Source organism: Caretta caretta, chromosome 15 (assembly GCF_965140235.1).
Source record: "Caretta caretta isolate rCarCar2 chromosome 15, rCarCar1.hap1, whole genome shotgun sequence".
In the NCBI taxonomy this organism is placed as follows: domain Eukaryota; kingdom Metazoa; phylum Chordata; order Testudines; family Cheloniidae; genus Caretta; species Caretta caretta.
In genome coordinates this window covers 24,599,586-24,622,848 of record NC_134220.1, presented here as the reverse complement: position 1 = coordinate 24,622,848, position 23,263 = coordinate 24,599,586, and the positions used below count along the sequence as shown (strand labels likewise).

Below are 23,263 nucleotides of genomic sequence, written 5' to 3'. Positions count from 1 at the left end.
CAGTCTGACATTTAGAAACTTCAACCTGTCAGAAACGCTACTGTATCAGCGTGGACTTTCAGCTCCTCGAGAGATACGCCAGCGTAGTCCATTCTGCTCTAATGCTCTGGGCTCGGTGCCATCTCTCACTGCCCCCCTGCCCCATTCTGTTCCTCTCCTTTAATGCAGGAGGTGCTGCTTCTTCCCAAACACACAGCAACGCAGCTTGAGTCAGCGGGCATCCAAGATCAGCCCGTGGGAGGCAGGCAGCACGCAGCTGAGCTGGCTAAGAACAAGCAATTTGCTCTGTAATCCATATAAACACCATACAGCACAGCACAGGGAGGTGGGGGGAGCTGAGTGTTATTCACTTACCGAAAATGCAGTGCACCTTGGAACATATGACACGGGGGAGGATAGGAGAAGGGGGTGGGGGAAAAACAGTGTGTGCTGCAAATTGTTATGTCTACTCAAGGAAAGCCGACTTAGCCTCCAAGGGAGCCAGCCACAGGGAGGGTCAGATGCTGGTGCCACTCAGAAGAAAGACAGAGCCCTCGGGTTCCAACTGCATTGGGATTTGGTCTGTCTCGGGGTTATCACCACTGGATCGGAGCACATCAATCTTTAAAGTACTTATCCTCACAACACCCGTGGGAAGCAGGGCAGTGCTGTTCTCCCCGTGTTACCAATGGGGAACTGATGCACACAGACACTAAGTGACTCAGTCCAGGGTCACACAGGAAATCTGTACCAGAAAAGGGAACCGAACCCAGATGTCAAGTCCCGAGCTAGAGCCCTACCCACTGGGCCACCCGTCCTTGCACTGCCTAGTGATTAGAACACGCAGTGGTGAGTCAGGAGATCTGTGTCCTATTCCTGGCTCTCTCTCACCCACACTGCAACCTTGGGCAAGTCGCTTAACTGCTGTGCCTCGGTTTCTCCATCAGTGGGATGAGGACATGCCACCTCCTGCGGAGGGTGACCTGACCCCTTCATCCATTTGTGTGTATAAAGTGCTTGGAGATTCTGGGAGGGAAGGCGCTCTTGCAGGGTGGCATGTAGTCAGTCACTAAATCCTATGCCTCCGGGATTAATGGTCATGTCAAGCATTGCCACCTGTCATCCATGGACGGGGAGTCACCGAAGTGGCACCATGGCTATTCATGGTGATGCCGGAGGCATAACCTAGATTAACTGTGCACTAGTGAGTAAAGCATGAGTACACGTCGGCCTTTCCCAGATCAGGGACATGGGTAAATCTTTCTGAGATGATGAAAGCCCTGGCTTAGGGGCATGAAATACATTTATCACAAAGGTTTGGTCATACCACACCCCAGCAGTCGCTTGCTGGCTTTGACTGGGGGGGTGGGGTTTGGGGGGATCGGGGATCTCAGCCAGGGAGCCACAAGTGCACCAGAGATTGCTGGAGAATGGCACCAGGACGCAGCCCGAGTACCAAAAGAGACTACCATGAATTCAGGATCATAACCAAATCAACATGTCTAGTCACTGGCCTAATTCTAAAGATAAGGGTCTGTGAGCACACCCCACGCTGTGTTAATAAAGCCAACCACTGCCCAGCCGCAAACAGCAACTGATGAACACAATCTCTGTCTAACCACAGAAACGCCATCCAACTGTGCAGGCAATATATCCATAAAGTTTCACTAAACCATCTGCGAGCGATTTAACATCTGTGGCAAGGCGTGGTCAAACAGCCAGGAGTGCGCATGATGGATGGCTTATGGTTGAAGTCTATATTCTGAACATGGTTAAATACAAACCAGCCATGTTCACTCTCCATGGTAATGGAGGTTAAACTGAGGGTTGAATGTAATTTTGTTTCACTTTAAACTAATGAAAAGAGCCATGACAAAGAGATAAAAGACTGGTTTGGCCTGTGTTTATCAGATTCCCCATCCCACAACCTTTGAAAGGCTTGGGCTAATGGCTTTTCTACTGGCTCAGCGTCTCTCTCTCTCTCAACGATTTTTTCAGCATCTAAGACCCTGCCACACCCATTCAATGGACATTTTCAGTCTATAGTAGGATACTACTACAGTCTGTCCTAGAAGCTTGTTTTTCAAAGATCCAGCCCCTGTACTAAACATATACGCCCAATAAAAAAAAACAAAACAGTAAGACAACCATAAAAAACCCACCATAGCTAAACAGGAGAATACAAGACAGTTCAGAAGCAAAGCGGCATCCTTTAAAAACTGGAAATCAAATCCCAGTGAGGAAAATAGAAAGGAGCATAAACTCTGGCAAGTTAAGTGTAAACGTATAATAAGGTAAGCCAAGAGAGAATTCAAGAACAACTAGCAAAAAAACACAAAAACTAAGACCAAAAAAAAATTTAAGTACATCAGAAGCAGGAACGTGGCCGCTCGATGGTTGAGGGCTAGAGGAGCACTCAAGGAAGACAAGGCCGTTGTGGAGAAGCTAAATGAATTCTTTGCATTGGTCTTCACGGCAGAGAATGTGGGGGAGATGTGGGCCTTTCTTTTTAGGTAACTAATCTGAGGAATTGTCCCAGATTGAGGTGTCATTAGAGGTGGTTTTGGAACAAATAGAAAAATTGAACGGTAATAAGTCACCGGGACCAGATAGTATTCCCCCAAGAGTTCTGAAGGAACTCAAATGTGAAACTGCAGAATTAGCTGTGGTACGTAACCTATCGTTCAAGTCATCTGGTACAGAGGACGATTTAAGAATAGCTAACATAATGCCTTTTTTTTTTTAAAAGGCTCCAGAGGCGAACTTGGCAATTACAGGCAGTATCAGTCAAATTGCTTAAAACTATAATAAAGAACAAAATTATCAGACACTTAGATAAACACAATATGTTGGAGGACAAATCACACATTTGTAAAGGGAAATCATACCTCACCAATCTATTAGAATTCTTTGAGGGTGTCAACAGACATGTGGGCCAGGGTGACCCAGTCAATATAGTGTACTTGGACTGTCAGAAAGCCTTTGAAAGGAGTCTCTTATTCAAAGTAAGCTGTGATGGGATAACAGAGAAGGTTCTCTTATGGATCATTAACTGGCTAAAGGATAGGAAATAAAAGGCAGCAATAAATTATCAGTTTTCACAATGGAGAGAGGTAAATAGTGGGGTCCCCAAAAGATCTGAAATGGAACCTGTGCTGTTCAAAATATTCAAACATGATCTGGAAAAGGGGGTGAACAGTGAGCTGGCAACGTTTGCAGATGATACAAAATTACTCAAGATAGGTAAGCCCAAAGCAGACTGTGAAGAGTTACAAAGGGATCTAAATAAACTGGATGATAGGGTGACAAAATGGCTGATGAAATTCTGGGGGCAGTACTGGTGGTCTGCGTCATGATGCAGAAGTGCAACAAACTACAACTGTATCTCAGGCAATGTATGTGCTACAAGGATGCTGTAGCAACCTCCATTGGCAATGCAATGGCTTACAAGACAAGACAGGTATGACCCAGTCAGGAGCCAGGTTAACAGCAGCTTCCCTTCCCCAGTGCACATTTCTAACACTAACCCACCCAAATCTGCTCGCTGAAGTGCAGGCAAAGAGCCGGCTGACTAATTCAAGTTTGGAAAGCTGCAGGGGAAACAGGCATCTGTCCTACTAAATCCAGGTAACTTCGAGAGGGTAAGTCCATCCTCAGAATCAATGCCTGCGCTGGGAAGAGAAAAACCCAAGTGGAGACTCTATTGCATCACATCCGCATGTCCCTCCTGATCAACAATAGAACTGGAGGGGATCTCTTTGCAGGAAGGCTGGAGCGACTTTGCAGCGCACTTCTGCCGTGAGCTCCTGTATGGGGACTGGAACGAAGGGTGAGAAAACATATTGATAAATGAACATGCCTTTCTTCAGTGTGATTGGGTAAACTGAGATTGAACCGACAGGGGTTTGATGAGTCATGTAAACACCAGTTCCTGGTGGAAGGGGAGGGAGTAATGGTGGTTCGGCTGCTTATGGGTTATGATATATTCTTGTGCACACAGAGCCTTGCAAATACATCAGTTTAAGTAATGTCACCAACTTCTGCTGCTTTTTCTTATACTGCCACAAGGAAAATTTGAGAGACACTATCGAATATCTTATTACCTCACCCAACTTGTCTCTCTAGTATCCTGCGACCAACACAGCTACAACACCACTGTATCCACAAAATTTTTTGTTAACTAACAGTTTAGGGTGCTTTGAGATAATGACATGCCATTCCACACAGCACTTGAAAAGAAACCCAAACATTAAGAAATATGGAACTCTAAAACCGCAACATCAAGTTCAACACATCACTTATTATATGCTCATAGGCTAGAAACTTTCATCTGCCCAATATCCACATCATCCTAAATCTGTCCCCACAGTCAAAGAAAGAGAGACATCCCCCATCCATAAGAAATACAATAATCTCATCGGTGATCACCAACAGTAAAATGCTTCAGAATTAACTGTGCACTGGTTGAGCAAACTCGGTCGTTCCTTACGGCCATAAACAGCCCACAGAAAGAGATTTTGTAAATACCAAATTGGGCAGAGAAGCAAGGGTGACGGATCCAAATCAGCATTTCCCTAAGGTAAGATGAGCACAGCCTATTCCTTCTGGAAAACGTCCACTCGGAAAAACGAGAAGACAGTTACATTTGTTATGGGGGACTTGGCTATAGTGAAAATGAAGTCAAATGAGAGCTCCAATGCACTGCAATGTTCAAACTGCCAATCTGTCTGCCCACCAGGATTGGAAACAAAAACAATCGCTACCTTGAGGAGGTGGAGCTCTGGATTCAACCCTGCCATTAACACCTTAACGCTATCAGGATGTTCCCCTCAGCCCCAGATTGCAATCCGTGGTTTTGTATGACCTCTGCCTCTCTCAGTTTTGACTAACCAATTTCCTCCGTGACCTCTTGCTTTGAGCAATCAGCACCTGGCAAGCTGCCTCCTGATCAAGCAGACGTTTATCTGTCACCACCTCTGTTTGACTATAGTAACCAGAGCACTCTTGAACAAATATTAGTGAGACCGCCATGCCCACAGCGAAGCCAGGAGCAATTCTCACAGCTGTATTTCAAGTGAACTCAGGAAAATTCTGCAGCCCTTTCTCATGCAACTGGCTCCAAGGGACCCAGAGCGGCACAAGAAACTCTCAGGCTTGAGGGTCGCCTAGGACTGTTGTATGTGCCTATATCACCAGACCTTCTAAAGAGGAGGAATACCAAGCGAGGCAGGCATGGAAAGCTCTGTCCTCCTTCCTGAGGTAATTTCCTTTCTGATACAGAAGAGTAGCTGCGTATGAACATTATTTCTTGAGTCCCAGTAGCTTCTCGAGGGCCCTTGTCATGGCTGGGGTCCTGTTGTGCTAATCACAACATGGCAGGGAGTGGGGGATGAAAAGAACGTAAGCCCCGTTCTGGAGCATGTGCGTACAGGCCAGGTTTCCATGCCCCCCTCAGAAGTGGGGCTGGAACGGACAGTGATTAGGCTGGGAAAGAGAGACAGGCTTAGCCTCAGTAACCACCACCAGGTACCATTTATTTATTATTTAAACACACCACATTTAAAGTACCAGCACCAATCCCCGACACAGCCAACCTGAGAAGCAGAGAGAGACTCTGACGGGATTAACTCCTTGGGGACTACAAGCAGACACAATTATGCACCATCTCCCTAACTGAGATGTGAACCGGGGGATCATTAACTTCCTTGTGACACCTCCTGTGTGTGTGTACACACAGGAAGTGTCACAAGAAAGCTAATATATATTTTACACACACACACACACACACACGAGATTAATGCCATGCTATCCCAAACACTTCTGAATTAAAACTGGCAAGGACAGCTCCCTGCCGCCCCCATCTTCCCAAGGGCTAGTCATCTGGCAGATTCCAACACACACACTTTACCTAAAAGTACCGGTCTGTGCAAGGCTGCAGTCAGTGGGTGCTAAGGGGTCTCAGCATCTTGCTAAAGGTGCTCAGCGTGATACAGGACCCAATCCTCCCCACATCCAGCTGCTCCCTTTGTATAGTGTAGAGGGAGTTCTCCTGGGAAGCCCCAACACAGTGCCCCGCAAGGAGCTGTTTTCACCTACAGCTCAGGAATCATATAGTCACTTGCATTGCTGGAGACAGAGCAGGGTGTGTTGGGTAGATGGGAGGGGACAGCTGAATTTGACAGCAACCATGGATAACGCTGATGGAATTTTCACTGCTCCCACAAGTACGACATGCAGCTGAGAGAGACTGGAGCTGGACTCTTACAACTTCACATAATTACTGCTGACAGGTCACTCCAATCTAGAACTAGCACTTCTGGAACATACTCCTCTGACACCTCTCCTGCCCCCCTCCCCCATGCGATCCTATTATAACTGTGCTGGGGAGGGGGACCCACAATGAGATCGTTCACACACGGCATCCTGATGTTCACCAGCCACTGAGGTGCTGAACGCATAGGACCAGGAACGTGGTGGAGGACAACATTAGCATCACGGATTCACAACGGCAGCATCAGGCACCAATGAAGTTTGGGGTAAGTCCCTCCCGCCGTTCTGCCTTCGTCTGAGGTAGAAGCAGGGAAAACGGGCTAAGGCTCCCAGAACACAGCTACCTGGGGTGGGGTGTGAGTGTGTGTGTGTGAGAGAGAGATTATTCATCCTATCTGCTTTGCTTCCTCCTTTGGTGCACACCAGTGACATGTTCTGGCCAGCAGAACACTTCCTTCTTATGGCTTACACATACACACAGGATGGTGCGCCGGTCTCCAAGACCTCTACGAAGTTGGCTGCCCTCCAAATCCCCGCACTGTGAGACACGACTTACCAGTTCCACTTGGGGGCCCAATCCTTCCAGGATCCTGTGGGCCGCTTCTGCTTTTTTCTGCAAAGAAGAGGGGGGGGAGGGGACAGGAAGAGAAGTTATTTCTCTCGCCGATCAGAATTTCAGTCCCAGGGTTCATTTTTCTCCCTGCTCAAAACCTTTTGTTCAGTTTTTTTAAACTGCTGCTAAACTCAACCCCCACTCCAACCCCCCCTCCTCCGCTACCCCCCACCAAGGTGCCAGGGGAAAGAAAAGGCTAAAAGCAGCAGAGCTCCCAGATCCGCAACACAGCACTGCAGGCAAAGGGCACCGCTGGCTCAGTTTAACCTGCACAGTCTGCAGAGGAGCTGCAGAAAACAATCCAGACGCCGGAACCTACTCCATGCTGCCCCAGCCGCCCCCTCGTCCTCAGCGCTCGCTCATTCAGGAGCCCTTCGGCTGCTCACAGTAGCAACTGAATTCTCTTTCGCTTTGCAGGCGGCTGGATTCTGTACAATTACCTCAGCACGAGTGCAGCATGAGAGGGCGGGAGAGGGAGCAGGCAGAGACAGAGAGAGATGCCCTTTCCAGGATTCATCCTCTCACTGAACATGTGATCATTGCATCTGAGCTGCCCTTAGCTCCTTCCCTTGCTAGCTTCCCTCTCCCCTCCGCAGTACAACACACATCCCCCGCTCCCCGGCCAAACTACCTGGCACTTGCTAGGAGAGCGGGAACATGTCTCATCCTGTGCTCAGTGGTTACTAATTAAACAGGCCTGAAAAGAGCCAGGGGTTCACTGCAGGGGAGGCGGGGGTGGGGGAGCTAAATAAAAGATGACATGTTCGTCAAAAGCTCTCTTCCTTGCAAAGCCAGGCTTCTCAGTGATTGGTACCAACAGCCCGATAAGTCTGGATCGCTTTACGCTGCTGAGGTTACCCAGCACTGATCACATAAAACAAAACACCTGGCAGTATCAGGGGCTGCGGAGATGGATTTTTATACACACTTAATAAAATAAAACATAGAATTTTAAGCATTCAAGAGGGTTAGAAGGTGGGGGGAATAAAATTCCACTGCTGCCTAGAAGGGCTTAGCATGGGGAGCGCCATCAGCTCCCCCAGGGTTTTAAAACACAGCGGAGTCGAAAAAATCCTTCTTGAAGCACGTTCACCTGAGAGATGGGCTAGAGCCACAAGCTTGGGATCTGAATTTCAAACACTCTCCAGGCTGGGCAGCCTGAGGGCAGGGTTTCCGTTAAGTGCACTATAAATTGCCAAATTTGGATCAGGATTTCAACTTTTGGGGTATTTAGATCGAGGGGGCCGATACGGGGCCCTCTCTGACAGCAAAGCACATAACCCTCTCACGCTGATGCCTGTCCACAGCTGGATGCACTTACAATGTTTTGTGATGGGAGATGCCTCGCTAATCCCCCACATGCCGTGCTGACAGCTCACCTCGACCCTCATCCAGCAAATGCAAGGGCTTTATTATGTTTCCCAAGATTTATAACTATCTATTCCCTTCATCATCAGGGCAGAGCCCCAAAAGTGCAAATGCAGATCAAAAGGTGTGGAAATTCCTTGCACACCCACACAGAAGAGCTGATTTGCATGTGAGCACTTTTGCAGGTTTGGTCCCAGGAACAAAGAAGGAGCTCATGTCTGCAGTCATCCACTAACCAGCCCGGGCTAACCATCCACTAACCAGAGAGCTCACCTGACAAATGAAAATTTGCCCAGCAAACCAGGATGAGTTTCAAACTATTCCAGGGGCTGCAGGATGTGTGGGTGCAATGAGACGGATTCTCCTCTCACATTGTTGTCATCTGGAACTAATTCAGCTAACATCACCCCAATATAACTGAATCATGCAGCAAAAGAGCCTTCCTCACCAGGAAGAGTAATACCACCACCAGCATGCAGCTCGTACACAGCACATTTCATCAGTAGAGCTCAGAGAACTTTACTACGGAGGTCAATATCATGACCCCCATTTTACAGGTGGGGAAACTGAGGCACAGAGCATTTAAATGATTTGGGCAAGGTTGGTCAACAGCAGAGCCAGGAATACAACCCAGATCTCTCCAGCCCCAGACCAGCACTCTATTCACTAGACAGCCCCATAGCCATGGCCTGCTGAGAGATACAGATAAAACATATTCCTGGCACACCCCTTCCCACTCCAGGGGATGCTGAAGGGGAAAATACCCCCAGAGCAGCTGAGGCAGGGATAAGCTCCACCAAGCTAACACCCAAGCAATGCTTAGAGGAGAAGCAGACAGCTGGCTGGGTGCAGAGGTGAGACTTGGCTCCGGGAATTTTATAGCAACCCCTTCCCTGTCTCTAATTTCCAGATACAACAGGGGTCTGCTTCTGACCTCACTCACCCCAGCATAAGGCCAGGAGCAACTCACTGAAAGCTGTGGTGTTACGCCAGCATGAAATGAGGGACATGAGAGCAGAGCCAGCCCTGGTATTTCCACCCTCACTCTGAAAGGCCAGTGCCCCATCCCCAATATTCACAGGCTCCCCCTGATACTCAAAGGCTAGTCTGGCCCAGCATGGGGCCATCACATTGGTTTGCATTTGAACTACCACCCAATAAACCAGCTACAAGCTGCAGCCTGGCTCACGGCTCTTGCAACTAGAGTACAGCAAATAAAAAAACAGGTGTGAAGGGCCCTAACCGAAAGCACAGAGTGGAATCGAGGTGCTAGTAAACTATGCAGCCAGCCCAGATGGGGTTGGGAGAGGGACTCCTGCCAAGTGAAGAAAACATGCAAGAGATTTTAAAAGGTGCCTTGGTGGGGTCTCATTCCCCCCTTCCCCTCCCTGAACTGTCCGTTGCCTATTAAGTGGCCGCTGTGAACTGAGTTGGTGCAGCAGGCTTGTTCTTAGTGGAACGGTATCCACATCACAGAAACCACCAGCGCAACCGGCGCCATGGCTGGCAAATGAAGGAACTGTCCTGTCATCCCCAGATGTGGACCATCCAGCTCTGGGGTGAGGCAAGTGGGTGGATTCAGTGTGGAGAGATTGCATTGCTGCCTGCCTGGGCTGTACTTGTTCCAGAGATGAACCAGGAACATCAGTCTCTGGAAAGGACAGTCTTTTCCCCTAACGATAACGCTCACCTAACATTTTCTCTGTGTGTTTCTAACAAGGTTCCTTGTCACTCTCCTCATTAACAAAGGATTGTTTCCCCTTGCTGGTCCCCCAGTGGAGACACTTCATGGGGATTGTGTGTGACGTCATAAGCGGAGGATTGTGACTTCACTGATGGATCCAGCAGGTGGAGAGAGAGGAAGGAGAAAGTTAATTTGTAAACACAAATAAATGCAGTTCCAGCAAAGGGCAAAGAGAAACATGCTGCAAAAAATACATGGTTCTTTGGGTCGCCCCTTTCTTGCATATTTAGCCCAGTATAAAAGTCTACCTACAATACGCAGGACCAGGAGGAATCGCTAAACTCAAAACTAAGAGGCTAACAGATAATGTTGGGATGGAGCTCAGCAAGGCCAACTCTCTCAATGCCCAGACAGACTTTCCTCTCAAAGGTGGACCATGCCCGGCTAGATTTTTGCCATTTGCTCCTTCTTGGGCATCCCCTGAAGATGATCCAGTAGCTGCTGCATGTGCAGCTCACAGCTGTCTGCCTGGGAATCAGTGGTGCCTATAATCTGCACACAGCACTAGCTGGCAGAGAGCCATCGGACACACTTCGAGGTCCCCTTACCACAATATCAAGCCTTTTAGTCTAGGGCCATGGTAGATGCAGGCCCACATTTCACTCTATGCTCCACCAAGACAACTGAAATCGGTGAGGCTGTGATTGTCAGGCAGGGGGCAAGGCTTTCTCACTGGCAGGGCCATGTCTGGGAAGCCAAATCCCTGAGATGACTATTTGATTTCCCCTGTTTTTCCAAGTCTCTTTTGTTTGGGTCATTTGATACATGACCATTCCCTATAGAGGGAGGGGTGCTTCAAAGTCTGTAGCGGGGTTGGGGGTGCGATAGCACGTTATAAGTAACGACCAACAATCTGTCCCACCACAGATTTGCAAAAAAGATGATGCCAGCATTCAGAGCTGGGTTTATCTCGCAGACATGGAAGCCACCCAGTGGTCAGTTGTATTATCTACACTTGGTTTCTGTTCTCACCAAGGCAGGCTATATTCCAGTCAACCCCAGATCACTTCAGCGACCAGTGATGCAATTCAATTAGCTACAAACAGCAAACTAGCAGTGAAGAGATGCAGCTTAATTGTCTTGCATTTCATCCATCAAAATCTCCGTGAAAACACCTCGGTGCTGAGGATTCTGCTAGTCCCTGAATATCTGTGAAGTTGCCAGAATGTATCTTGCGACATATATTTGGGAATGTAATGGCTCTCTCCCCGGCATGGCCTGGTGTTATACTAGATTATCACAATGGTCCCTTCTGGCCTTGGAATGTATGAATTCGATGAAAAGACAAAGAAAATATTTGCCTTAAACGGGACTTGATTACAGCATGTTGTTTGATTAAAAAGAAAATGTTGCTTTTTACACAACACAATGGTATTTATTCTTGTGCACGAAGCGTCTTTAAACTCCTCTTGTCGGGCTCGGCTATTTGAGGCAGACATGCCCCATCAGCTACACTGGGAGGAAGCGGAGGATTTGAACTCTCATGCTTAGGCTCCAAAAGCACAAACTCTAACCTGAAAGCTAAAAGATCAGCTCCACTAACAGGTCAGTCAGGTAGCTAAGAAACCATACAAGCCAAACTATCAGGCTGAAGTACACACTATGGAGAAGGCTGCCCTCTCGAAGTGTCTTTTGCTTTAACCCCGTACGGCCGCTCTGCTCCCCAACTAATGAAAGTGGGATGCTAGCTGGAAGCTCCCCCGCTCTACGAGAGACGGCTGTGACAGTGGACAAGAATTTAGGATCCCCACTAACACCACGGTTCTCACACTCTTTCCGCAGCATGTGCCACATCTGAAGAGAGATCATCCAACTTGCCCTCGCACCTTACCACACCCCTGTGGCACCCACAGGCCACAGCTTACATGGGAAAACAGCTTGATGCAGTAATATGGTATTTTTAGCTTCTTTAATTGCCATTTCACAACTGGGAACAAGGAGAAGTCAGCCTCATGGGGCTACCAGCAAGTGATCTACGGACCACAGCCAGGGAACGTCTCCATGAACACCAATGCTACCGTTTGTAAAGCACTGTATCAATGGGATGTAACATATGGCCTGCATGATAAGAAAAACGTTTATCCCTACTCATAAAAAGGGAAAACTGCCAAAAAGGGACTTTTCCATGCGAGATCCCTTCCGTTAGGAAACAATGGCTTGTACTGTAGATTTCCTGCCAGATTCATTAAGAAGGGAAAACACACCATTCTGTAGCCAGCACTGTTCATATAATGCCATCACAGCTCCATAGATTGCAGTTGTATAGATCCCTACCTGTGAAATTAAATGTAGCATCTCATTATAAAGTTAAACTACCCCCACCATGCTTCACCACTGCTGTAGCAGAACATAATCTCATGCAAAAATAAACCACTGCAATGGCTGCACATCGAGCTACGGTTGAACACAACCACCTTAACTCCGCCCCTTACACACAGACGTTGGAACAGACTATAATTACATGACTTTACATCGGCATACATTTTAGATACACATGTATCTAAAGTTCCAAAAACTAAAACCATTATACTAATGCCTGAGAAAGTCTATGTCAGTGGTCCCCAACGCGGTGCTTGTGGGTGCCATGGCGCCTGCCAGGGCATTTTTGTGCACCCGCAGGACACCCCGCCGCCGAGCGCAGCCACTGGGGAACTGGCCGCCGAAATGCTGCTGAGAAGCGGAGACACCTAGAGGCGTTACCGTTTCTCGGCGGCATTTCGGTGGTGACGCTTCTTCCGCCGCCGCCTCTCGGCGGGATTCCAGCGGGCGGTTCTCCGGCGGTGGGGTGTCCGGCGCCCGCCACAGTCTTCTGGGAACGTGCTATTCCCACAGAAAGGTTGGGGACCACTGGTCTATGTGATGACATAATTAAAAAGACTGTCATGTAATGCTTAGGATTCAACCTTAAAACCAGTTCACCCCAACTGACAACTTTTCATATTGCGCTGTTGAAGTTATTGCATTTAATTTCTAGTCTTCTTTCTTTTTTTAAAAAGAGGGGAGGAAATGGAAGTTAAACAAGCCTCAGTTGTTCTGTAACTAATACAAACCAGTCAACAAAAGCCAACTGGAGTCTATCAATGCCATTAGTGAGCTGCACACTCTGAGGCTTGGGCACCCATCTGACAAAGGTCACTACATGTTAGTTCTGCATGTTAAGTAATATATGTGTTTCCATGGCTGTGCATTCATCCTCACTAATTTGTATGAGTTAAGCCTGTCCCTGGACTTGTCAATATTAAACATTTAGAAGTTTAACCCCAATGAGCCAAGAATTTCCAGGTCTCTGGGAGATCTATAGAACACTAGGATCTTGGAGAATATTGATGCAGCGGTACTAAAAACGTATGGACGCTTAAAAACAGTGGGTGAAATTGTCAATAGGAGCAGAGTTAGGCCAACTCTGAGTGCTTTGAAAAATCCCATGCTGTGCAACGTAGGCATCTAGCTAGCTGTGCATGAGTGTGCACGAATTTCTCCTTAAGCATCCACCTGTTGGCTTACCAACACGGACTCTGGCACACGCCTGGTACAAAACGTCACACCGATTAACCACAGGTGCAATTAATTGCAGGCATAAGATCGTGCCCACAAAATTAAGAGGCAGTCTTTCACTGCGAAGGCCCATTATCACAGATACCGGTGCACAAAATCAAGATGTCCTGGCACAATCAGACGCCGTGTATATAGGCCGATATTGCTGAAAGCCTGTGCGTATGAGGAGATTAACTCAGAATAAAGCTGAATGTGTTTGGCTGACACACTTGTCATAGTTAGACAACTTAACGAGATGACCAGAGGCAAAACACTGCAGGGAGAACGTAGCTGAGAATCAAAAGGACTGACATCGTTCCTCTCGCGTTAACTGATTAACGTACACATCTCCAGAATGTAACAGTGCTGGGGAAAGTATTCTGGGCACGGCATCTCGCTGTATGTACAGCGAGCAATGCCTATCCCGAAAGCTGCCTGATTAACACTTGACACACAATGTAATTGCTGATGCTCCTTGCTGCATTTATCAGATCCTAACACAACTGTAACAAGCTATTTAAAAGGCCACACAGGCAGAGGCAAGAGCTGGGTGGCAGAGATGTTACTGACATCTATTAGCTATCCAAAGTTTCCCCACACTCCTAATATAAGACTTTTGCTGAAGGACTAACAGCATCAGGAGAACACGCTCCAGTTCTGCAGGCTCAGAGGACAAAAGAGCCTGGTCCAGGAAGGCAGGCGAAGGGGCAGTGTGCAAAGGAGGCTTAGAGCTCCTCCTGCATTAGCGGGATCTTTGCAGCAGAATGGTGCCCGTTCCCCACTGCTTCTGTGCCCTTCTATGGGCACCTAATGGGGATCAGGATTAGGGCTCAATGCTACTTCCCTGTGAAGCAGTGGGATTTTTTCCCTATTGATTTCATCAGGAGCATACCGAGCCCATAATGATCAACCCTACAGTGTGTCCATCCTCACACTCAGTCAGCAAGCCCAGAGTTCTGAATGTGTGTTATTTAACAAAGAAACACTCCACTGCTCTGTCACCAAGACATTAACAAGCAAATCTAGGCATTGTTCTTAGTGCGATGAATGAAAATCCCACTGGTTTTCTATTCCCGCCACTGTTCCTCAGCCAGCAGTTAATGGCCCCTTTTCCAGACTCAGCACAGATTCCTGACATACCATCCATCAGTGGCTCAGCATCTGAAAGGAGTCATTTGCAGCACAGGAGCACCTTGGGGGCAGAATTCTGCTCCCTTTTACACCACAGCCACTCTACTTGAGTGGAGTGACTCCGGATTTAGCACCGATGTAAGCGAGAGCAGAGTTCGATCTCTTGCTAGGGCTGCGGAGAAGCCTCCTCTGCGACGCTTTTAGGAAAGGACACACTGCGAGGTGCGACTGGACGGAATATAAAAGGCAAAGCATTAGCTCTTCACATGGGGATGTAGGGGTCTATGGGCAAATGATTTAGGAGCTTTCCAGTAGCACCAGGAGGCCCAAACAGAGACCAGGGCTCACAGGGAGGGACAGTCCCTGCCTCAAAGTGTTTACAGTCAAGGTAGACAAGGGGTCGGAAGATAAAGGCACAGAGCAGAGGAGTGACCGACCCAAGGTCGCCCAGCAGTGGAGTTGGAAATAGAACCCAGCTCTCCTGACTGCCAGTCTAATGCCTTCGCCACATTAGGGGATCCCCCTCGTACCCCCTGGTGGCCCGGTGCACAGATGCCTCCTGCAGGGCAGGGCTCTGCAATGCATGGTGATCACGGCCTACCCGCCCTTGTGCAGCTGAAACAGCACAATTGCACAGAATTGATCGCCAGCTGCTTCCCGGAGTATGCTGGAAAGAGGCCTCATTCTGCCGTGTGGCAGTCACCAGGGGGTGGGCGTGGTTATTTCCCATTTGGGGTGGGACAGACGTGTCATGTCACAGCTCTAACGGGGCGTTACAAACAACAGCGAGCTAAAAACCCGCTGAATTACACCCGGCGCAGTGAGCAGTTTCCTTTTCACCTCCTGGTGCTGGGAACTGGCATCCCCAAAGGGGTCAGTGCTCATCAGCCCGAGAAGCTCGAGCCATGCTGTGGCCCCAAGGAGCGGACTCGTTTTTCACCATGCTTCACAGTTTGCTTTGCATCTCCCTGCTGCGTCCCGTTCCACGCGTCGTCATGTCTCTGGCTGCTGCTGGGGGCCAGACATACCACAAACAACCTGGGGTGGATTAACACTGACTGGCACCGAGATCCATTTACATTTCCAGCTACGTCCCAAAAGATGGGCCTCCACTGAAAGTCTGCCCCTAGCATCCCCACTCTGCCTTCCCAGACTTCACATCCCGGATGAACTCCCTGATTTCCCTCTCTAGGGACTAGACTGTCCTTCGCCCTAAGGGGCACGAGAGGAGCAGGGACAGAGCACACAAAAATCCTCCTTAGGCCCATCTAAGGTGCTGGCCGCAGTCACACTCCATGTTCTGGCTAAGAGCAGGGGCTGCTCTGGCCTGATTCCAACAGCACCATGGGCATCTTCCAAGGGGGAAGGATGACCAGTCCCCTCCACCGATTCCCACTGGCCTGTACATCCTGTCTGAGCACAGCCATGGCTCCTGGAGGCTTGGTGCCTCATACCCCCAAGGACTCCTACATCCACATTGCCCCCTGCTGGACACTGGGCTGGCGAGTCCCAATTTAACCCTTTGTTTCTCACTGATTCTGTGCTGGATGGGGCACCCCTGCCAATATCAGGATTATGCCCCTTAAACTGCTCCTGAAAACAATGGTGACATCATATGGAAGAAGCTCCGTGAGGGGCCACGCAAATCTCCATGCAGGTCTAGAAATATTCATGGCAAAGGTTTTCAGTGGGACCCTCAATCTGGGAACACAAACCTGGTTTTCCCTTTGCTGAATCTTGGCATGGGAGGGGAGAAAAAAGGGTCCATTCCAGCAATTTACAGGCAGCCTGAGCTTCTTGTAGGGATCACAATCCAGCACAGCAACCTCTGACTCCCAAACCTCCCAATATATCAGAGGGGTTAGCAAGCTTTGGGAAAAAAACCAAAACCTGAAGATGAGGAAACACGAAGTTATTTTGAGAAAGTGGATCCGGAATTAGAAGGGGGCGTTCTCCTGGAATTTTTCCAACCATCCTTCCATATACACTCTCAGCCGCCAGTGCTGAACCATGCTCTCAGGGTTATTTATAGCATTTCATAGACAGAAAATGCAGCGATCAAAGCCAGGCCATGCCTAAGAATATAAGCATTCTCATTCAGGATCAGGCACGTCCTGCACTGAGACAAGCAAATCCTTTAAAGAGGCAGGAGAATACCCAGAGCAGTGCTGAAAGCGTTCACTGCGTGATTACGTTCTGTCCTGGCCATTTAGATCATGAATTCACTGCCACAGGCTGGGTAGCAAGACTTGTATATTAAAGCAGCAGGACATATTCTGATCTCAGTTACAATGGTGCAAATCAGAAGTAACTCCACTGAAGTCAATGCAGTCAGATTGGTGTAAACCTCAGATCAGAATCAAACTCATATATTCTGCAAAAGACCGAAATAATCACAGTTTCATTATTTCAAATGTAAAGGTCTCTCTTGCATATGCTGTCTTCTGCATTAAGATTAAAAGATAGCTGGGGACAGGATTGCAGCTTATCAATACTGGCCCCCATCTGGAAGGTTTTAATTTCTAGACACCAAGAAAACCCTTATTTTCTCCCGACTCCAGGTGCATTTCATCTGGAGTCAAACCACCATGGCATTTTGGCACATCTTACAAGCTAAGCAGGGTTTGGCCTGGCCCAAACTTGAATTGGAAACTGCCCAGGAACACCTAGGGTTCTGCAGGATGGTGATTTGCCAATGCAGCAGGTGGCAATCTCAGAGGCTTGTCTACACTTGAAACACTGCAGTGCGTCAGTGTAGATGCTACCGACGCTGGCAGGAGGGGCTCTCTCATCGGTGCAGGTAATCCACCTCCCCAAGAGGCACTAGCTAGAAGAATTTTTTTGTCCACCTAGCAGTCTACGTGAGGACTTAGGTCAGCTTAACTACGTCACTCAGGGGTGTGGATTTTTCATACCACTGAGTGACGTAACTGGGTCCATTAAATTTTCTAGCATAGACCAGGCCTCAGTATTGGACCAATGTCCTCAAAAATCAAATCCAGGGTCTGCTAATCAAAGCCTTCTGTCTGATCTCGACTACCGGGGTGGAGTTAGAGGAGAGACGTAACTCCCTTCCATGAATCATGAAATCCCTATAGCACCAATACAGCAAGGGGGTAATTATTCCTGTCTCCTCAGTGATGCGAACACTCTTGTGAAACAAAGGAACGCGCAATGTGTGGAATTCACATAGCCATCAATTGGTCCCACAGTTGAAGAGCCGAGAATAAAACTTTTCAGGAGCATGTACACCACTCCCTCTGGGAACTCCCTGAAGTAGGCATTGCGGGCACCCTGACTTCTGCGCTGCTATTCTACTTGCAAAAGCACAACTGGAAAGTTTGAAAGAGTGTTACTGGAATTCTACCTAGCACGTAGTATCTGCAATGCGTTGTGCTGCAGACAACCAACTTTGTTTGCAAATGACTCATCAAGCATAAGAAGAAAACTGGGGAAATGGGTCATATTGGAGATGTATATTAATAATCCTCTCAACATTTCCTGTGCAGAGCGTGACTGACCGACTCATTTCTGTTCCACTCTTGTCTCCAAGTTCTTGTCTTCTGCTAGACATTTTAAGTGGGTTTCTGTGGCTGAGTGTGTCATACTCCATCACACCAAGTGACAGAGGTGCAGACCTTCAAGGTTGGGGATGGAATTATATATAAATATCCCAGCCAGCAGACTGCAAAGTGATCTCCCATTCAAAATGAAAAAATGAAAACTGAAATGCTAAGGAGGCCTTTGGAAGTGACAGTAAAGTCTAGTCATCAGCACAATTATAGGAAAGCATCTATTTGTCAGAGGCTCTGTACAGTACGGCTTACGCTCCTCTCCTCAGAGCTTCTGGGAGTTACCGCACTTCCTGCAGTTATTTCCAACCCCTCTGAAAGCCTAGGATACAGTATCGCTTGGGCTGGATGACTCTCAGTGGACAGAGAAAATCCCACACTTACATGGAACTTCTGATCCTGGGGGAAGATAATAGATGGAGGGCAAAAGTCTATTTTGCTTTAAATCTCTGATGGAAAGCAAAAGAATTCCAAGGTGCTGGGTGCTTCAGAAGATTGAATTTTATCAGTTTGCAACACATCTGTAATACTAAAACGATGCTTACCTCATATTTTTAAATGTCAAGAAAAAATATATCTTTCCTCTTTAACTGTTCCACTGTAACAATCAAAAGGAAAATCTGGCCTCACTGTCTAGCACATCAGAACCTGTGTGTGAAACTGACCGGAAACAAAAGTGAAACCAATCAGTCTTTTTTGTTTAGTTGTCCAAATAGGCAGAGCTCAAAAAATAAAATAAATACATCAATAAATGATGCAAAGTAAATTAGATTTTTAAAATTATTTCAGCTTTAATGTTCAAAAGTAGGGCTGTCAAGCGATTAAATTTTTTTTTAAAATTACCATTCATTTAAACATGTTTGCACGGTTTCTACATTTTCAAATATACTGATTTAAATTACAACAAAGAATATAAAGTGTACAGTGCTTACTTTATATTTATTTCTGATTACAAGTATTTGCACTGTAAAAAAAGAAATAGTATTTTTCAATTCACCTAATACAAGTACTGTAGTGCAATCTCTTTGTCATGAAAGTTGAATTTACAAATGTAGAATTATGTACCAAAAAAACCTGCATTCAAAAATAAAATAATGTAAAACTTTAGCACCAGTCCACTCAGTCCTATTTCTTGTTCAGCCAATTGATCAGACAAACAAATTTGTTTACATTTGCAGGACATAATGCTGCCCACTTCTTGTTTCCAATGTCACCTGAAAGTGAGAAGAGGCGTTCTCATGGCCAGCGTTGCAAGATATTTACTTGCCAGATGTGCTAAAGATTCATATGTCCCTTCATGCTTCAACCACCATTCCAGGGGATATGCGTCCATGCTGATGACTGGTTCTGCTCAATAACAATCCAAAGCAGTACAGTCCAACGCATGTTCATTTTCATCTTCTGAGTCAGATGCCACCAGCAGAAGGTTGATTTTCTTTTTGGTGGTTTGGGTTCTGTAGTTTCCACATCGGAGTGTTGCTCTTTTAAGACTTCTGAAATCATGCTCCACACCTCATCTCTCTCAGTTTTTGGAAGGCACTTCAGATGCTTAAACCTTGGGTAAAGTGCTGTAGCTTGCTTTAGAAATCTCACATTGGTATCTTTGGTTTTTTTGGTCAAATCTGCAGTGAAAGTGTTCTTAAAATGAACAATGTGCTGGGTCATCATTCGAGACTCCTATACCATAAAATATGTGCCAGAATGCGGGTAAAACAGAGCAGGGAACATACACTCAGCCCTCCTGAGGAGTTCAGTCACAAATTTAATGAGCGCATTTTTTTTTAACGCGTGTCATCAGCATGGAAGCATGTCCTCTGGAATGGTGGCCGAAGCATGAAGGGGCACACGAATGTTTAGGATATCTGGCACATAAATACCTTGTAATGCTAGCTACAAAAGTGCCATGCAAATGCGTGTTCTCACTTTCAGATGACATTGTAAGTAAGAAGAGAGCAGCATTATCCCCTGTAAATGTAAACAAACTTGTTTGTCTTAGCAGTTGGCTGAACAAGAAGTAGGACTGAGTGGACTTGCAGGCTCTGAAGTTTTACATTGTTTTGTTTGTGAGTGCAGTTATGTAACCACATAAAACCATTATTTTTTTTTAAATTACATTTACAAGTTGCACTTTCATGACAAAGAGATTGCACTACAATACTCGTATGAGGTGAATTGAAAAATACTACTTCTTTTGTTTATCATTTATACAGTGCAAATATTTGTAATCAAAAATAATATACACTTTGATTTCAATTACAACACAGAATACAATTTATATGAAAATTTAGGAAAACATCCAAAATAGTTAATACATTTCAATTGGTATTCTATTATTTAACATTGTGAATAAAACTGTGATTAAATGCGATTAAGTTTTTTAATCACGATTCATTTTTTGGAGTTAATTGTATGAGTTAACTGCGATTAATCGACAGCCCCATTCAAAAGGTGTTCTACTGATACAGATTTATTTAACACAGGGTTTTCACATTGACACTGTCACCCTGATGTATACTGGCCAGTATAAATCAGGAATAAGTCCACTGAAGTCACAGTTACACTGGTGTAAAACCCCTATGGGATCAAAATCACACCCCATGCCCTTTAAAGGGCAAGTGGGTTAATCCTGTTGCAACAGGGGAACTAAATAGACAACAAGAGGCTATATTCTACTTGGGAACATTAAAAGCTTTATTTATTTATTCACTTATTTATTTATTTATTCACTTATTTATGGAAGAACCAGCAATGCTGAACATGCTTTATGAGGGCAAATGGATAGTCAGGGAAATACATTCCATACAGACATAAGAGCAGTAGGAGTATAAAAAAAATCCTTTGAATTGCAATTTTCCACCACCCTGTTGTATTTATAGATACATAGCAGTGCCTTTCTGAAGGAACAAGCACTGAGACAGAAAACAAATTAAAATGTCATCTTATTGATTCCCACCGACACAATCCCAAGAGCCAAACAGACATTGTTGCCGGCTTCCACTGGCTGCACTGCATCCAACTCTGTTTTTCAAAAGCCTGACAGGAAAGCCTGCAAGGGCAAGCATGCCACAACCCTTCACCACCTGCACCTGCGATGGAGAAGGTTACGTCCAAAGATTTACATCCAAACCCGCGTGACACTGTGGTTAATCATGGTCCCACAGCAGTGGCGCTGAACATAAAAAGGGGCAGTGAGCATCTTGACATTAACTCTTCCCCTCCAAAAGAGAGAGAAGTGATGAGCTCGACACTTGAAAGGAAAGCGGATGTGCCTGTGTTTCAAAGGACAGCTCCGACACTCAGATCAGAGACTGGCTGTCTCACGGGAGAGAGATAAAAGCCATCAAGTCTCTGGGCTGAATCTCAATTATAGCCTTGCGACACCAGGAAAGCCAGGGTTTGAGCCTCACCGCGCACTGAGCTAGGTGGAGAAAGGTGTGTGGCTTTAACTAGAGTCCCAATTCAGTCAGCACCTTCTCTGCCCCAGATATGAACAAACAATGGGGGTAAAATAGCCGAGCCCCAAGATAGGGAAGAAATAGCTGAAGGAGATGCAGGTATATGTGCTGTAAATGTAGCTCCGTCCTTCCACACACAAGCAGCTCTACAGAGAATTTCAGGAAGGGTAGGGAAGGGGGCAAAATGGAGGAGGGGAATGTGGGGGCGAGAAGGAGGCAGTAATGGGGGAGGGGAACGCAGGGTGAGCGGTACAGAAAGGGGGTGGGAAGGAGGCAGAGGGGGCGGGAAGGAGGCAGTAATGGGGGAGGGGAACACGGGGTGAGCGGTACAGAAAGGGGGTGGGAAGGAGGCAGAGGGGGCGGGAAGGAGGCAGTAATGGGGGAGGGGAACACGGGGTGAGCGTTACAGAAAGGGGGTGGGAAGGAGGCAGAGGGGGCAGGAAGGAGGCAGTAATGGGGGAGGGGAACACGGGGTGAGCGTTACAGAGAGGGGGTGGGACCTAGCACAATGGGGCCCTGACCTGGTTGGTGTCTTAGGGCTACTGAGATATAAGTGTGAAATTACAGTAAGTTCTAGCTCTCCTGTTGCAGGGAAGTTCTTCCGATGGTAGATGCTTTCCAGAGCCTTCAGACCGCAGTAGTTCTCAGCAAGGTTTGAGCTGCCCAACTCATCTCTAGAGAGGGTCATTTAAATGTCCGCACAGCCAGTCACTGCTTCACCCAGCATAAAGCCGCTGTCTCAGTAAGGGTCTGGTATGGCTTGGCCTGCTCCACCAAGGTGACCAAACTGCATCCAAAATCAATTTATAGATTTTAAGCCAGGTTTGGAAACTATTTTGAAACTTCTCTCTCTCTCTCCAGTGCAGATATGGCCTTTTAAGGTTTAGAGGATTCACAGCTTCAAAGAACTTTAGGCCAGACGGGACCATCAATCCACATAGCACAGGCCAAGGAATTTCCCCCAGCAATTTCTGCATCAAGCCCACATCTTGCAATTGAGCGAGAACATATTTTTTTGAAAGGCATGTGATCTTGATTGAAAGGAGGGGCCACGGAGATTGAGCTATCCAAATCCCGAGCCTCTCCTGTCAGTAATAGGCAGCCTGAAAATTGCCATGCTGGACAGTATGCCATAGACTGGAACATGGGAACAGGACAGAGACCCACCAAACTTATTTCGATCTGATGCATCACCTCCACCTTGGGCTACATTCCAACCCAGTGACCTACCAGTTAGAGGTTCCCCTCTCCCATGAGCAGTCCCTCCGAGACACTGATTTCCCTCCATGAACAGAGACTTGCTTGAAATCATATAAACCGACACACGGGCATGCACTGACAATGGGCTGCGAGTGACTCTTTGCGTGTGTGTACAATGATGGGGAATTCAGAGAGCAGAATTAATGGCCACAAACAGTGCATTCCCCTGCTGCACTAGTGGACGCAGCATGGAGAGGGACTGCTGACTGGAGCCGGAGAGCGTCCTCCAGGGCACTCTGACAAATCAGATCTGAACAAAACCAAAAGTGTGATGACTTCCATTCAAAAAGTAATTGGGGGAAGAAAAAAAAAACAAAAAAACCCACCCAGCACTGAA

General features: G+C 47.0%; 1 protein-coding gene across 11 annotated transcripts in view; it reads right to left on the bottom strand.

Annotated features, from left to right (window-relative positions):
• NCOR2 (nuclear receptor corepressor 2) overlaps window positions 1-23,263 on the bottom strand; it is a 404,021-nt gene that overhangs the window by 178,599 nt on the left and 202,159 nt on the right. For 10 of the 11 annotated variants that reach the window (XM_048821124.2, XM_048821129.2, XM_048821126.2 and 7 more), the window contains exon 7: window positions 6,806-6,862. In XM_048821124.2, coding sequence (XP_048677081.2) covers window positions 6,806-6,862 — 57 coding nt within the window. Of the gene's footprint in view, window positions 1-6,805; window positions 6,863-7,181; window positions 7,302-23,263 lie in introns of those variants that run through there. The other variant, XM_048821136.2, reaches the window with a different exon arrangement.